Below are 16,987 nucleotides of genomic sequence, written 5' to 3'. Positions count from 1 at the left end.
AATATTTAATTACACATGTATTATCCGAGCCATCTGGCATTCGTTTCTTTATTACTGTCGTAAATATATTCTGAATATACTGTCCGCCGCGATGATAAATATAGTGGAATGTCTTTAAAATTTTAAAAATCTATACGATACCAATCACTATTAAAAATAATATTACTAGGGGACTTCAGTAACATATACCGCCTAAAAAGAGTTGAATTGTCGATAATTAAATATTTATTCGTTGAATTTCATATCTGAATTGTCATTCCATTTTCTTAAACAATGTATACCCCGAAACTTTTGGTACTGTCAAATTGCTTTACATATAGAATCAGAAATATTTTCAAGGGCTTTTGTATAATTGTAAACATTTATGTTATAATATGTGCATCCATTGTAACACCTACCCACGCATATACAATGGAATCCAGAATCTGTACACAAAAACATAACAATATATGTGTGAGCATGTACGTGCACAAAGATGAACGTTAATGTGGTGGTAACGGATGTGTATAAAAGAGAAATCAGCAAAAAAATGTAACAAAATGAGAACAGTCAACATTTTAATTTGTTTAATGAGCATGTTGAGGAAAACAATTGTAGGCTTTCTTCTTCATTGTCGTTGCCGAGCAATGACAAGAATTTTTCGACCATCGCCAGGTTAGGTAGGATTCGGCATATCATCTGTAACAACAACAACAGCAACGAACAACAACTGTGAGCATAACGATAACAACCATAATTTATTTATACACAGTATTCGAAAATATATTTGCCACTCAATTCGCAAGGTATGGATGCAGCCGTAATGAGTGCGGTAGGCAGCATTTCGTTTCAGATGCTGTTGCTTCGGTTGTATTTCAATTTAAATTCATACATTGAAAATTGTTTACTTGCCTTGTTTAACTGTGGCAAAATCTTCAACAGTTTAAAAGGGCAAGGATAGCGGGGAGGTGATGGCTACGTGTATACACCTCTGGATCTCTCACGGCACATTTTTGCTATTTATTTTCACTTCTCTTTTAGCCACGGCCTTATTTATAGTTGACTCGTTTGTGGGCGGGTGGTGTGTGTGTGTGTGCATGTGGTTGGGAATGACTACGAACTCATTTCTTGTTTCTTTTTATTTGCCGGCATTGTCGATTTGAGTGCTCTCAAGTGAAACATTTTAATGGAAAGCGGTTTTCCAAAGCTTTCATTCTGTTTATCAATTAAATTTCAATTACTCAAATGAAATGAATGGTTTACATTACTTCTTTCACACAAATAAACAGTCAACCAGTTGTCGACGCAAACCAGCAACCTACTTTAGCTGCGGCAGTAGCTAAAACAGCAGCGCTGACAAAAATAATGGCAAAGCAAATATATTTACAAAATAAAAATAAAAACAATATCAATATTGAAATTATTTAAAATATTCCAATTGAAATGTAAATATTCATGAATCTCTTGCCACCAATGCGATTCCCCGCGGACACTGTAAAAGCAAGTAAAACAAATACAGAATTCAAATGTGTAAACTGGTGTCTTTAATTTGGCTTTAAAATAATGATGCATTTTTTTCATTTAAAGAACGTTTACATTGTACCGGATTTCGTTAACCCTGTGGGTTTAAATTGCCAATTCCATTGTATATATGTCAAATAAATCCTCATAAAGTAGGTTAACCCGGTAAAAGGTTCCAATGTAAGTGCAGTTTTATATTTACGATTGTTGAAATTATACTTTTTTTAATTTTTGATCATAAAGTTTGGAAATCCAACACAAATATCTTTGTTTATAATCGATTCAAATATAAATCAATGCTGAAGAAAATATTAGTCAAACACCAATTGGAACACAATGAATATCTCTCAATATAATATTTTATGAGACATTTAAAGGATCCTTTTTGGAGATAAATTCTCCAAGGAGCTTCCATTTTGTACTGATTCGGAATTGCTTCATGTCTTGCATAGTTCTATTAATGTTATGTCAAGTTAACTATGAAGTATGTACGTTGTTCGGAAATAATAAAATTTAAAAAAATAAATTACGTAGAATATCTTAAGTATACTTTGTAAATGAAAATACTCTTTTAAAATAATTAATTACCATTGATCTATTGTTAAATAATTGCTTTATATTAGTATAGACTACGACTATTCACTTTGCAAATTAATAAATAAATTATTCAATTTGTTAATCAAACCGAAGATGTCTGAAAACACTTGTGCGTTGTTACGTGTGTGTGTCATTGCTCTCCTCAATCAAGTGAAAAGACAAAGAAGTAGAAACAGAAAAAAATGCGACTTTGACATTATCCCTCTCATACTGCTTTACGTTAATTATTGTCTGGCATACAAAACAGATGCTTTCTACTTATTTACACTTAATAAAATTCTCATTTATTTACTCGAGTATTAAATGTCTTCCATTAATTCTGTTTATTAATTTCAAGCTTTATTCTTCTCTTCTCTCTTTGCAGAAACACTTTCATCGAACCTCATTGTTAATTAAGGCTTTTAATCATAAGTTTCGTTTAGATCTGGAATTAAATTCGTAAGTATTTGCCATAAGAATGTGATATTTCATTAGGTGTTGCGAACGTGTGTACGCAACGTAAAATAAATTGTGACTGGGGGATGGAGGATTTAGTGATTATGGTATGTGGCATTCATGGTGTTGCATACATAATCATTTATTTACAATTACTCATACGACGTAGGTTTTCTGGAAGCAAGACATGAGACTTTATAAAAAAATTTAAAAACATTACAAAAATCGATACAAAATAGGGCGGAGCTGTCTATAAAATACATATTTTAGTATAAAATATACATAAACTAAAACGTGTTGTTGTAATTGATATAGGATTGGCCTATGACGGGATGAATGTGATGGGAAATTGCAAAAAAAAAAAAAATAAATCAGCCATTGAACACTCGTATATTTTTTAATTGTACTACTTCAAGGTGGTTCGCCATGAAATAACATCCACCGTCACTAAAATATATTATTTATTGTCTCATCTTCTCAAAATACCCATTTTATTAGCCCAACGTTATAATTTCTAAAATTCTTTGTTTTTTGGTTTTTTTCCTCATGGTCATCATTGTTAATTTTGGTTTATATTTCTGCACCTTTAATGTCATTAATAATCAGATTTAATATGAAAAACTAAAGTTTTTGGTAAACATTCCTTTGGGCATACCCTAAAACGTGTTGACAAAACTTTCTGGACATTGTTGCCGAAATCTAATCCCTCCCTAAAGGCAACAAAAAAGAAAACAAAAACTTGCATTTCCCACTTAACCATATCATGGAGAGGAAGCAACGTAGACAGAGGTAGAGCAAAACAAAAAAAAGAAAAACAAATTAAATGTAATAAAAGCATCACAGCAAGATTTGCTTATCTAGGCGAGGTCAGAGCAAAAAGTGTGACAACCCAGTGACTGCGTCCAACTGACACAGAATGGCTAAGTAAACAATTTACTTGGGTTGTTTTTCTATTTACCATGACCAAAATATACAATGACAGCCGGAAAAAGTATTTTTTTTTTTATTCGACCTGCTGCCATGAGTGGCAATTAAAGGTCACATGCTGCAATTCAACGTTAACGTTTACATTGTATGAGAGAAACATCAGTCACAGGCAGTTGAAAAACAAAACCCAGATCAAAATTGAAAGAAATTACCAACAGTTCGCTAGTTATTCCTATTCAATATTTATGGTAATATAATTTATATATATATATATTTTTTTATTTTCCACTTATGGTTGTATATGGCTCCCTATTTAAATGAAAATATTTGTGATATCTGAGATTGAATTAAACTTTCCATCGTGAAATTTGAAGATATTTCGAAACTTGTATTGGAAAGCCTATATATTCTTTCCGGACATTTAAATTGTCTGCCAGGACGAAATGAGAATTCAACAAAAATGTTCACTATACCGAAAATAGTTCAAGACCTTTAGACCCAATTTAAACATACAGGAACAGGAATATTTTTTATGAGGTTAATATGGATATTGGAAAATGTTTGCGAATAAGTATTATGTCCTCCATGATTACGCAATTATATCAATTTCGGTAAAACCGTAAGCATACCTAAATTTGGACAAATTATATGGGTAATTTTGAGTCGCAATCTTAAATATTGCGATCGCAATCGTGTCGGACATGGCAAAATCGATACAGAATTTTATTCCGATCAGGAATGATTCATTGAACTAAAAATCAACTATACTAAGTATTTTTTTCATATATCTCCTTTTGTTACTGTGTGGAATCAGAATATACACCTATTTGGTTGATAAGCATAATAATTCTCATACTGTCGGCAAATCTGCTCTTTCACAAATTTAGGTTTACGGCGTCAGACATTTTATTGACGCCCTTTAATGCAAATAAAACTCGATATCTCTTGATCAGTCGGCATCGCCTGCCTCCCTCCATTGGTCTTCATTCGTGAAATAATTTCTTGACATCAGAAATCAAAGTATTATTTAAATGTAAATATTCCAATTTGTTTAAAACGAAAAGCATAACTTCGACACATTTTACCCCTATCATTCTTGCCGCCTTAATTGACTGCTGAATTTCGTTGAATGAAATTAAATCTCTTCGAAATAAATGCAAATTTTTCTTTTTTATCGTAAAATGTTTTAATTTTCAAATTCCAACCGAAGTCATACATAAATCTTAATCCCATGTGTTAACCCTACAATTTGCAGCATTCCGAAAAGACCATCCAACATTTTGCAACCATTAGAATGATTGGAAAAAACCAACGCAAAATTGACAGCTACAAAGGATAAACATAGTTTTCATTTGCCTTCTTTCTTAATAAAATTGAGATGTAAAGCTCACAGGAAACTATCAAAGAAAGGAAAGAAAATCTCAATGATTGAATACGACTACGTTTTTGCATTTGCTCCAATATTTAACAGACTTGGATGATGTATTAATACTTTCCTTCTTTCATTCATTCATCCATTCGATTGTTGTTGCCGTGGGTGTGTTCGTTTTCTTGTTTTTTTTTCATTCATCACTTGTTTGTTATTTTACTTTTCTGGGCTTTCTGTTTATTGATGTTGTTTTGCATTTGAAGTCTTAACAGATAAAACAGCTTAATTTGATTTCATTCTTCATATTGTGTTTTATTGCCCAAACTGTTTTCGTTATTTGGTTTGTTACTTTGGGAGCAACTATGGTTTGATTATATTCGAAAATGTTTTACGTTTTTTTACTGACTGTTTCCTTACTCAAAGGCCTTTGCCACAACATCCTTCCGTTTGTAGCACACACACACGCAAAGGGACATGGGCATTGAATTGGATTTTTTTTATTTTTACTTGTGAAATATTTTATTGTGTTGTTGCGTTCTTATTTGTATTCGTTATTTTCTTTATCGTTTTTTGTGTGTGTTTTTCGTTTCGTTTTCATTGTCAATTTTGGGTCGGGAGGGGGTGGTCAAACCTGCATCATCTCTGAGTTGATTTGCCCCTTTGCAATATAATGATAAGATTTGGGGTGTTTGTGTCATGTATATCTGTCGGCAATTCCCTGTTGTCGGCCCATAAAAAGATCGTCCAAGGAAAAATAAAACAACAACAAATGAAAGTGCAAATTACAAACAATGCCTAAAACACTTAAAATGCCAAAGATTTCTGACCTCTCATCGTAGTTAATGTACAGGGCAACCATAACAATAAAGGCAATGTTACAAGGTTACACATTAAGGCCTATGTCAAACATATAAACAATAAAAATTAAAATTGCGTTAATAAAATTACAAAAAAAAAATCAAGGAAAAAATAAATTGGATAGAATGTGCCTTCATAATAACAGAGCCACCAATGTCTGAGGACCAAAAAAGACATCTTCTTCATTTTAATTTTTTTAAGACATAAATCTAATTTAAGTGGTGTCAGCTTACGCATTAAATAATGTATTATGCGTTCGGCCAAAAACACCACTAATTAAGTTAAAATAAAATAAGTTGAATAAAAACTCTCAAGTTGTTGAATTGAGAAGCAATGACCGCACATTGCTTATTTTTGTGAAGTAGTGAAGTGTGTATTAGGGAGAAATTGTTAAAACTCTATAATCCGATTGTAACGGTATATTAAAATTAATAAAAAATCTTATCGACTGTTGACTTATAAGGATTTTGAGATCGATTTTTCAGAATCTGCGAACTCTTTTCTTATACCTCACATTTTTTAAAAATTACAAAAATCAAAACATAGTACAGTCAAAATCGCTTATAACGATTGTCAAGGAGTCGATGAAATTGGTTGTTATAAGCGATATGTCGTTATAAACGATATCACATAAAGGATAGAACATTCCTCGGGACTTTTGACTTCGTTATAAATGGTGTCGTTTTAAACGATTTTGACTGTATAAAGGAAATGAAAAAAAATATATCCAAATTACAGTTTTTGTATGGGAGGCACAAGAAGAATTGATCAATACGAATTCTGAGTTTGGAAGAGAGGTTAGATTTTGGACAAAATGATTGCTCCCTTCATGAGTTATGGGGAGCCATTTCAGCCAGTCACACGAAAAAAACGTAAAAAATATCAATCCGTTGTCAAAACATTTCCAAAGCAATTTTTACTGATTTAGATCAAAGGTCTAGATGGGTGCACATTTTTTCACATATCCAGGGTTTATATATTTTTACTTATTTAACTGCATAGAATTCCATACAAAAATATCTCAAAATTTTCACACATAATTGCTTGTGGCATTTATTTTGAGTGGTATTTAATATGTTTGTATACATGTGTATATATGTGTGTGCTGGTGGTAAGCATTTAGTTTCTCAAATATTTACATTGCCAAAAATCCATGCATAAATTTCATTTTAAATAAACAATTGAATAGAGCCATTCTAATATTGACCCATAATGTTTTTTTTTTCTCCCTCGATTGGTAGCCTACAAAATATAGGAAGGAAACTACATTTATTTATAGATTCATACACACATGCAAGTCCACATGAGGATATAAATGTGTATATGTAGCGAATGGATTGTCATACGGATAGTGGAGTGAATTGTAAATGAACAAAAACGCACGTACTTCCAAATCCTGACAGTGTTTGTATGTGTGTTTCTTTAATAGACATAACATATACAGCAGACATACACACTAAACTTGTATATGTTTGGAGACATGCAATAGCCCTGAAAAGTATACTATACTCTCGCACAGGCCAGTTGCATTTGTACGTACATTGTAGTAGAATCTAGACATAATCATAAAAAAAAGACTCAGACCATTACAATCAATAAGGATCAAATTCAATCTACCACTCACAGACATGACACTCTCATCTAAATGCAATATTGCATGTATGTACGTCGTTGTGTTCAACATTAAATGTTGTATATTTATTTATTTTTTTCTATGCCATTTCAAATATTTTCGTTTTTGGAAAGGTTTTTTTTTTGTTATGTATTCGAAATAAATAAATAAAGATTTGTATTCTAGTCTATAAATAGATTTCCAATTTATTAGTAATATTTTTAAAAAATGCGGAGAATTTCGATTACTATATACAGATATGGAAAATATGGATTACATACATGATAATTATATTTTAAACCTGTAAATATTTTTAAATTTGCAAAATTCTTAACTTGGAACTACCTTCACGCTTTAATAAAATAGCAAAAATATATTTTTCAGTTATTTCTAAATCACAATAGTCAGTTTTATGTGCCTCAATTGTCAGTTTTATGAATTGTTCATGTTTGACGTAATATTAACTTTACCTCAGAATTCTACAATTTTGAAATTCCTAATATTGTAGCAGGTCTCATTTAGGTTTACTTTGTTAACAGGTCCTTCTGACTATAGAATATATCCAGAATTATTTTTTTTACTTTTTAATTCCTTTCGAAATCATTTTTTTTTTATTTTTTGTATTAATGATATTTTAAAAACGGCCAAGCTTAGATATATATTTATGTAAAAAATGCATTAAATGTTTAACATTCACTTCCGGACACTGTGACATGGCGACATGCTATGTAGCTAATATGCCCTGGATACAGCCAATTTTCATAGCAAATGCAATCACATAATGTTGCACATAAATAGCATTTTTAAGATCCATTCAAGTTGATGCACATCGAAGACACAGGTATTGTGATTGTGATTGCATGGTTTCGTGACTTGATTGCAGTCGACCTTTTCAGCATCAATGCGGTCAGAAGACAATTTTAATTAACTCAACAACCAATACAAACCAGGCCAATATAATACCAAAACGAAATCTCACAGTCTGTCACAGAAACAAGAACACACATGCACACACACACATACACACACACACATACATATACACTATCATTTGTTAACACGGCCACAATAGAATGAGATTGAAATTAGTTCATGGACTGTTGTTCTTAAATCGACATTAATATTTTAAATTGTTGTAGTTGATCATAATGCAGTCCAGTGACCCACAATAATACAACATCCACAACAACACCAACGACAGGGGCTGCAAACACATATGTGTCTATTTACGTATGTTAGTATGTCTGTGTGCGGCACAGATTATTTTGTTCCCACCATAATCATTTTCACTAAATACTCGATTTTATTGGACCGAACAACCAAGCCAGCACTTATACACACATATTCACATACAACAAATGCTGCACAAGCAAATAAATTCTTAAAGCGTAGCAATAGCAACAACAACAGCAACAAATAAATAAAATCTATTTAACCGACCAACAATGGACTCAACCATTTACATACTCCCGTGTAACAATGGACTCGGTAAGCGATGGCTGCCCATTTCTCTTTCACACTCAACTCAATTGGACTCCACTGTGTGGCACAAAATTTATCTGCAGGCCATATCATTGGTGGACCCCGGTAATACTCTGCCGTATATCCAGTTAATGGCGTCCGTCCAAATGTTTTCTCTACTCGCACTCGTGCAGAATGTACGACGAGAAGTACATGTTTAATTAAATTTTTCCCTCCGTATAATAATACAAAATAGAATTGAGAACAATTGTTGTTAAACACAGAGAATCACACGCATACAATAACACGCACAATCACACACACTGGCACAATCGCCCAGTAAATAAAAATACAACAAATAAATGAATGAATGGGACAAAAACCAAATGGTTTGGGTGGCTGCAAAATAACGCATGCCACTGAATGGGGAGGGGGCCAGGGCGAGTACTAAAGCTGAGTTGGATTGAAGCTATTGGATAGGGGGGAGAAGAAATCACTTAAATGCAAAATTATTTATTAGCTTCAATAAATATTTAACGCTTTTATAAGTACGTGCAATGCAACATAATTTAACGACCAAACATCACAGCAGCAACAACAACAGAGAAGAAGAAAAACAAAGGCAAACACTACTGACGGTCATTTGTTTCTGGCCTATTTATATTAACAACGTTCAGAAATAATTAACATAGTGATAACATAATTTTCTTCCCACAGTACGGGTGGTATTTTTATGTGAAGCTGTGTGGTCACGTTTTTGGGGGTAGGGTTGCATTTTGGTGGTTAGAACCTGAATATGTATTTTTTATAGCTTGGAATAATCATTAAGTAATTAAAGTAATTGTTTATTCTCTTTTCTTTCTTCTACTTGCAGACAACTTTTATCGCCGAATTTAATACAGAAACACTATCACTCTAGCGGTTATTTAGTAGATGGCAATCGTCATGTAAGTATTCACGTAAATGTAATGTTATTTTAAAAATATTTTTAGTAAAACTATAGAATTGCGAAACCAGATAAAACCATAGTTGCTTTTGAGGATATACCAAGACATTAGTAAAGATTTATTTATATAACTTTACTTTTATACATATTTCTTATATAGTTAGGGGAAACTGCATTATTTTTTTCATCGAAAATGTCGATAAAATCGGAGAAATTATCGAAATTGACAGGCATGTTAGCAGTCGTAACATCGCCCAGGAGCTAAAAATCTACCATAAAACTGTTTCAAAACATTTACACAAAGCTGGATTTTGGTGCCACACCAATTAACTGCAAAGTCTTGGTCAAACGGATTGAGGTAGACCCATTTCTTAAACCAGGACTAACGGCCAGGATGGTTCTGCTATGCATTTGGTGGGACTGTAAGAGGATTATTTATTATGTCCATGTATGTTTCTTCCATATGGTCAAACGCTAAATTCTGTCTGTACTGTTAACAACTAGACCGTTTAAAGATATCAAATGACCAGAAACGGCCAGAATTGGCCTACAGGAGAGGTGTTGTGTTCCACCAGGACAACGCTAGGCCACACACATCTACAGTGTCTCGCTGGTTGGGAAGTTTAATGCATCCACCATACAGTCCGGACTTGGCACCAAGCGATTATCATATTTTTCCTGCATTGTAAAATTTCTTTTTTTAGAGTTTTTTGCAAATAGAGAGCAGGACATTATGAAGATTTCTTTTAAAATGGCAACAATTCATACAAGAAAACGGTGCATATTTGGTCCAAATAGCTCATATAAAAGTAAGGGATATCTTTTTCCCCAAACCTAATATATAATCGAACGATTTCTTGTAAATGATTCTGTATATTTCCGAATGCCACAAAATTGCAATGACTATGACTCCTACCCGACTTCTGTCAAATTACAACTCAAATGGTTTGACATAACAGGTGGACAAAGAAATATATTGCTATATTCGAAGATACCCTTACAATATAAAAATTATAAATTAGATATCAGTAAGTATTCAGTATTCTTCATTCACAACAGATCGGTATACAGGATTTCAATTCATGGGGGCCGCTAGTACAAAATGAATAAATTCGATGTTGCAAACATAAATTTACTGTGAAAAAATTCCATAGCGGGCCCCTCCTCTGGCTACGTCGCTGATTCACAATGTTATGGATATAATGCTTTGTAGATTTGTTTTTAAAGTCCTTTTCGAAATAATATTGCTTAGATTTTCTGACAGTGTAATATCTATATACATTTCCTAAAGACAAATTATATATCGGCGACACACAGCTAATTAATTTTATCCATACCGGCATAACTGTTATTTAAGTTCAACATTAAACACAAATCGGTAATAAAAGCCCAACAACAAAGTATCAATGGGTAATAAATGTTGTTGGCGAATTTACAGATATTTTCTCGTGGGTATAAACTCAACAAATCATTTCAATATTTCGTTTGAATTATATACGAGTGTGTGGGCCTAAAACCACTTATCTATAAAAGAGGCACGTAGTAAACTTTTTTATTTGGCAGACTATGTTAACACTTCAGTGCCATTGTTTTTGGCCAATTTTCAAAATTCGCAACTAAAGAGAACAGGTGCAGAATAAGTTAACTTTAATAAATATATGATCATACTTCGTATTCGTATTATTTCTCAAATGTCACAATTCAACAAAATTAATACATAATTATTGTAATTTGATATGAGTTATTGAATTAAATTGTTTTTCTCACTTTCTCCGTTTAGGATATTGAGCATTGTTATTACCATGGAACGGTTAAGGATTATCCAGGAGCCAGTGCAGCCTTTCACACATGCAATGGTGTCAGCGGAGTCATACACATAGGCAATGAAACATTTGTGATACATCCCTTCTATGGAGGTGATCTATCGGTAAGTAATTGAAGAAGAACACCATGGCATATGCTGACACACACATACATCCATACATATGTAGCCAAAATATATACACGTTTGCCCTTTTCTTGTCATCATCGCATTAGCCTTCTCCGCCTTTTAAAATAGGTGGAGGTAAACAACAATTTATGTGGTGCCAAACGAAATTCACGATTCAACACTTTCAAAACTTTTTTACAACCAACACCTTACAATACTTTTCCAACTCAGAAACAAACAATAACAACAACAGCAAAAGTTAAGCATCCATTCCAAAACTGTCCCATATACAATTGTTGGTGTATTAGCCCCAGAAGCCTTCCAACCAACCAGTCATTCAGTCAACCATACATTACAACACCCACAATCCTTTTTTTCTGCCAGTCGCTTCATTGAAGAGCACAAAAAACAATCAAATATTTCGATTATAACGTACGAATGGATTTGAGTACAAATAGAAATCGTTTTTAGAAAAAGTAGAATAACACATAAAATCAGGGGAGGGGATGTGGCAGGAAACTAAACGTTGCCAGAATGAACAAACCCGTATAAATAGGAGAACTTATGACTTCTTTGCCTTCGTTTGCTATTTTCTTTTTCTGCGTTTTTATTTCTCGATGTGCATACGTCTCCACAATATGCCCCCCTCATAATTTTGGCCCATTTATTTGAATTTCTCCATTCAAACCCAATTCGACGCTACAACAGCTATAGTCTAAGGCAGCAGCAGCAATTTAGATTTATGGCAGCAAACGTTTATATTGATTTTCATTGCTGCCACCAACCACGAACATTTTGCCATAAATCTCTAAAATATGGAACCCTGGCGGAATAAAATATTAATCGGTGTTCGGAAAAAACATGGGCAGATGTAGAAAAAAAAACTGATGAATAGGATGCTCGAAAATGCTGATTGAGTTAGTTTGGTGAGAAAAAAGAAAACGTAAAAGGCAGTAAGACCCCACTTGGAACAGGTGTCTGGATGATGTGAAGTTAGTCTGCAAATGCAAATGGCACACATCTAAACATTGCTATACATTTAGGGAAATAGAAATTACACTCGCTCCCTCCTTCGATGTCGCCCGGTTTAAACGTATACGTGGATAAGTGGTGGCCCATTATTATTGCCCTCATTTCAAATTCGATTCTGTCGTCGACCTTATCTCGTCCATAAATGTCATCATAATTTTTTTATTTTTGTGAATAAAAGTACGAGGATGATATGGGGAATTTTTGTAAATGAAATGTTTATGAGAAATTAACGCAAAAGGTTTAGAAATATATTTGAAAGTTTGTGATTTAAAAAATATTACAAAAAAGATTTTTTTCCACAAATGCCAATTAAAAAGGAATATGAAATATTTATTTTTCTTTTAAATATTGAGGCATATGTATTCTTTTCAATTAGTGATATCGAAGTTATAAATTAAACCATATCACAAAATACTAAATTGAAAAGTTCTATGCCATGTTTTTTAATGCTTTGCATATTGTCCAACCCCGTTATTTCACTTCACATATCGAAACTGATAGATTTTCGTATTCACCATTCTTACTTAATGCTTGTATGCAGAATGTAGAGGGTTGTAGAAAATATATGGGAAGCGTTTAAAAGAAAAAAAAATCGTACGATTAAAGGTACTCGAAATGGTATAAAAGAAAAGAGAAGGGAAAAAATAGCATGAAAAACAACGTTTTTTATTCCCTCGTTGAGTATTATAATACCGCATGTGTGTTGGTGTTATTTGATCCGGTTTTTGTCATCTAAGATAGACGATTTTATTGTTATGGTCTGGCTTTTATTGCAAATCACAACCAAGCCAAGGGAATGATGTTGTTTCAAAGTGTTTTTCGGTTTTTTATCATCCTCACCCTCCAGAGTACCTTAAGGTGAAACATGAACCACAATTGTCGTGATTATTATAATTGAACAGGAATGATGACAAAAGATTAGGGAACTAGTAAAACAAAAGAAACGAAAACTAAATAACTGTGAAGAGATTTCACGGCGATACTTCCTCGAAACAACCCTACAAAGCCCCAACAATAACATCTCCAACATATGCTAATCAAACATAATAAAAACTAAGCAGCACGAAACACCACACAAAATATATACCTGGGAGAGTGGAAAATTGCTAAACGGATTTTCTTTTAGCAAACTTCTGCACAATCCAACAGCAATGCCAATCATTGGCGAGGGTCGCTAAATTGTTGTCATTGTTTAGAAATTCGATTTGATTATTTGCAATTGAATTCCAACCCCTTTTCCGTCAACACAGCGTAGGAGGGCTGTGCTGGGCCGGGCCAACAATGACACGGATTGGAAGTACGTGTCGCTGTGGCAACAGTCGGCATCAAATTATCACCGTCACCGTCGCCATCAACAAAATTGAAATTGTTTGTGTGCTTTGATTTTAATTGCTTCTATCAAGTTTATTAATTAGGTTTCATTAAAAACGAATGGAAATGCCAAGGCGTGTGGACGACAACGGCATCCCCCGCATAATTCTAATTGGAAAACTAAATCTAATCGAAGGTCAATTACGGAAAATGCTGACAAATCTTCAATTCAGTTCAGCGGTATGGAGAACATTCGAAATTTTGAATACACACAGCCAGTAGAGAGCCTAATTTAAACGGAAATAAACCCATTTCAAATAATTTTCACAATAGAAAAAGTAATTTTCGCGAAAAAAATCTAATCACCTTAAAATTGATGAATGACTTTGTCATTAGCCAAGCAAAGCAAAGCGGAACAAAGTAACCTCCCACAAATGTCAATTTCAGTCATGTACTAATTTCAGGAAACAGTTGCTTTAAAATCAGCACTGCGCGCTAATGAAAAACGATTTTGTAATGAAGACATTTTGTTTAATAACCACCCGCGTTTGGGAGAAGGTCCCAAAAACAAAAACTTATTAATCCTTTGACAAAATCACGAGAACATTTCAAAAGCAGTAAAAACATCAGCTCAAGCAAAGTTTGTCGCTAACATTGTAAAATGTGTTGCTGTTCTTTAGCAGGGTGGGTGTGTGTTCTAGTCATTGAAAAACCATAAGATTTTTTAATTAACTTTTTTTTGCATTACATTCAAATAAAATACCCTGGCTCCGCCAACGCCCGACAATATGTTAAAACGACAAAACGTTGTAGAACCGCAAACTCCACGCCTCACAATTTGGTGTTCAGGGAATGTGTTGTGACAAAGCCGTCTGCAAAACCAAAATTCACCAAAACACACAAAAAATGTTCTTCTCATGGCTCCGAAAAAAACCAATGGCAACCATTGGTACCGGCCGAACCGAACCAAACAAAAAAGAGAAACTAACCCATATCAACTCGTGGTTTACTACCAACGACTCCTTCTCGTGCCTCTACTGATGAGACCAACGACCACAACGAGGAGTTGTTTTCCTCACACTGACTGACAGCCTGAATGGTTACAAATTCTCTTTAGAACCAAAAAAAAAAACACAACAACAACACAAAACATGAACACAGGACATGAGGTCCTTGTGTAAAGCGTTGACAAGCATGGCCAACTAAACCGCCGTTACCATAGACTAAAGGGGAAAATTATAATCCTTTGTAATACTAAGAGAACAAAGAGCAACAACTACAAGACCAAAAAAATAGGTTTGTACGACGGTTAATAAAAATCCTCTTTTAAACCCCCTTAATTTGGTGGAACTTGAAATGGATTATTGAAATGAAATTATTGAAAAACAATAAACATAACAGAATTAAAAGCCACATCAAGAAACAAAGCACTTTAATCACTTCTAACAACAAACTTGAATATTAGCAAAATAAATAGTTGATCTTTAAAGACATAAAAAATATCTTTCCCAATGTTTGTACTTTTTTGTTTCAAGCCACGAAAGTTAATTAAAATTTCGCTGAGTCCTTGCGCATTTTTTGTGTCCTTATTTTCTTGAACCGAGAGTTCCCAAACGCAAAGAATCTATATTTGATCGTACTTTTCCACTTTTACCCGATTCTTGCCCAGAACACATAATTATTTAATATAGACTACCCAACAATTATTTAATATTATATAATTTCAATTGGCATACACCTTTGAAAGGAATACTCAAATGGCGCCCAACACCACTTCTCCATCATAAAATCATTAGGGCACAAAATGCCAGTGCATATGGAGCTCTTGTTTATGATGTCATTAAACATATTTATGATAATTTTGTTGGAAAATATCTACTTGGTTTTATAAAATTAAACTTTAAACCACTTTAGTCATGTCCGCCTGTTTATTTAGATCTCAACAATGTCATTTAGGTCTGTACAGATACCTTTCCTGATTTTAAAGATTTAAACTGATTCAGCTACATTACGAAATTGAAATGGCTGTACTTTGGTACATCAAGGTAAATAATAACATTCTGACAAAAGAAAATCGGTATGGTTTCTACCATATGTTCTGTATTTTTAATGACCAAACTAATGTTTCAATTGTTTAGCCGTGTATATGAAATCATTTAACACATTAGATTTGGTACGATGCGATGTTGACAGGATATTATGCTTCAAAGAAAACTAGAATCGATCATGTGATTAATATTTTATTTCGCTATATTGCCTTTGCAAAAACATACGAACTTTATAAAAATCAGCATCATACCATAACTATTAAAAACAAAAACGATCAGCGTAACATTTAAAATTCAAATATTTCGAAAATCGTAAAGGAAAGAATATCTATGTCTGAAAAAGTTTTAACGAAAATTTCGCAATAATCGAGAATATATGTACATCCATTACCGAAGTTTTGTAATTATCTCATGATTGAAGTAATTATCAAAAAAAGATGACAAAATAAAATAGTCTTTAGATGAAATTATAGCATTTTAGATGTAAGTCTATTTTGTACCACAACAATTTCAGTTCGAATTTTTTAACAATTCTTCTATCTTTAGGAAACTGTTTTCAAAATGGTATGTATTAGTCAACTATCAGTTGACATACAACACTTAATATATACTTACATATACTGGAAATAAGTACGACCATAAGTGCAACCCAAAGTCAATCATGGAAAGTGTATAACCCATAGCTGCATTGCGTGTTTTGTTGACCATGTACCCTGTGTCTCTCTCTCTCTCTCCCGCTCCATAGAATATATCATCACATTTAATCTGTTGTGTTCAACATTACGCATTTGCCATGAATCAATCAACATATCCATTTAAGACTCAGTTCCAGATTCATATTCATGTTTGAGAAAGCACCACTCACAACTCATACACACTCACAGTTAGGTGGCTCATTGCAAATAAAAACTTGTATAGGCATAAACATCGACTTGTAGCCCACCCTTCCCTGTTTATCGAA

At 33.2% G+C, this 16,987-nt stretch overlaps 1 protein-coding gene across 1 annotated transcript in view; it reads left to right on the top strand.

The window, feature by feature from the left end:
• Nucleotides 1–16,987, top strand: part of LOC133323016 (disintegrin and metalloproteinase domain-containing protein unc-71) — a 172,237-nt gene that overhangs the window by 109,435 nt on the left and 45,815 nt on the right. Inside the window, exons 5-7 of the mRNA XM_061531973.1 lie at nucleotides 2,462–2,535; nucleotides 9,634–9,706; nucleotides 11,486–11,632. Of these exons, the coding sequence (XP_061387957.1) occupies nucleotides 2,462–2,535; nucleotides 9,634–9,706; nucleotides 11,486–11,632 (294 nt within the window). The remainder of the gene's footprint in view (nucleotides 1–2,461; nucleotides 2,536–9,633; nucleotides 9,707–11,485; nucleotides 11,633–16,987) is intronic.

This window comes from Musca vetustissima, unplaced genomic scaffold, assembly GCF_032173495.1.
Source record: "Musca vetustissima isolate MV318-11 ecotype Yass unplaced genomic scaffold, APGP_CSIRO_Mvet_v1 utg3678, whole genome shotgun sequence".
NCBI classification, from domain to species: Eukaryota; Metazoa; Arthropoda; class Insecta; order Diptera; family Muscidae; genus Musca; species Musca vetustissima.
The sequence above is the reverse complement of the archived record's forward strand: the minus strand, read 5'-3'. Positions and strand labels throughout refer to the sequence as shown.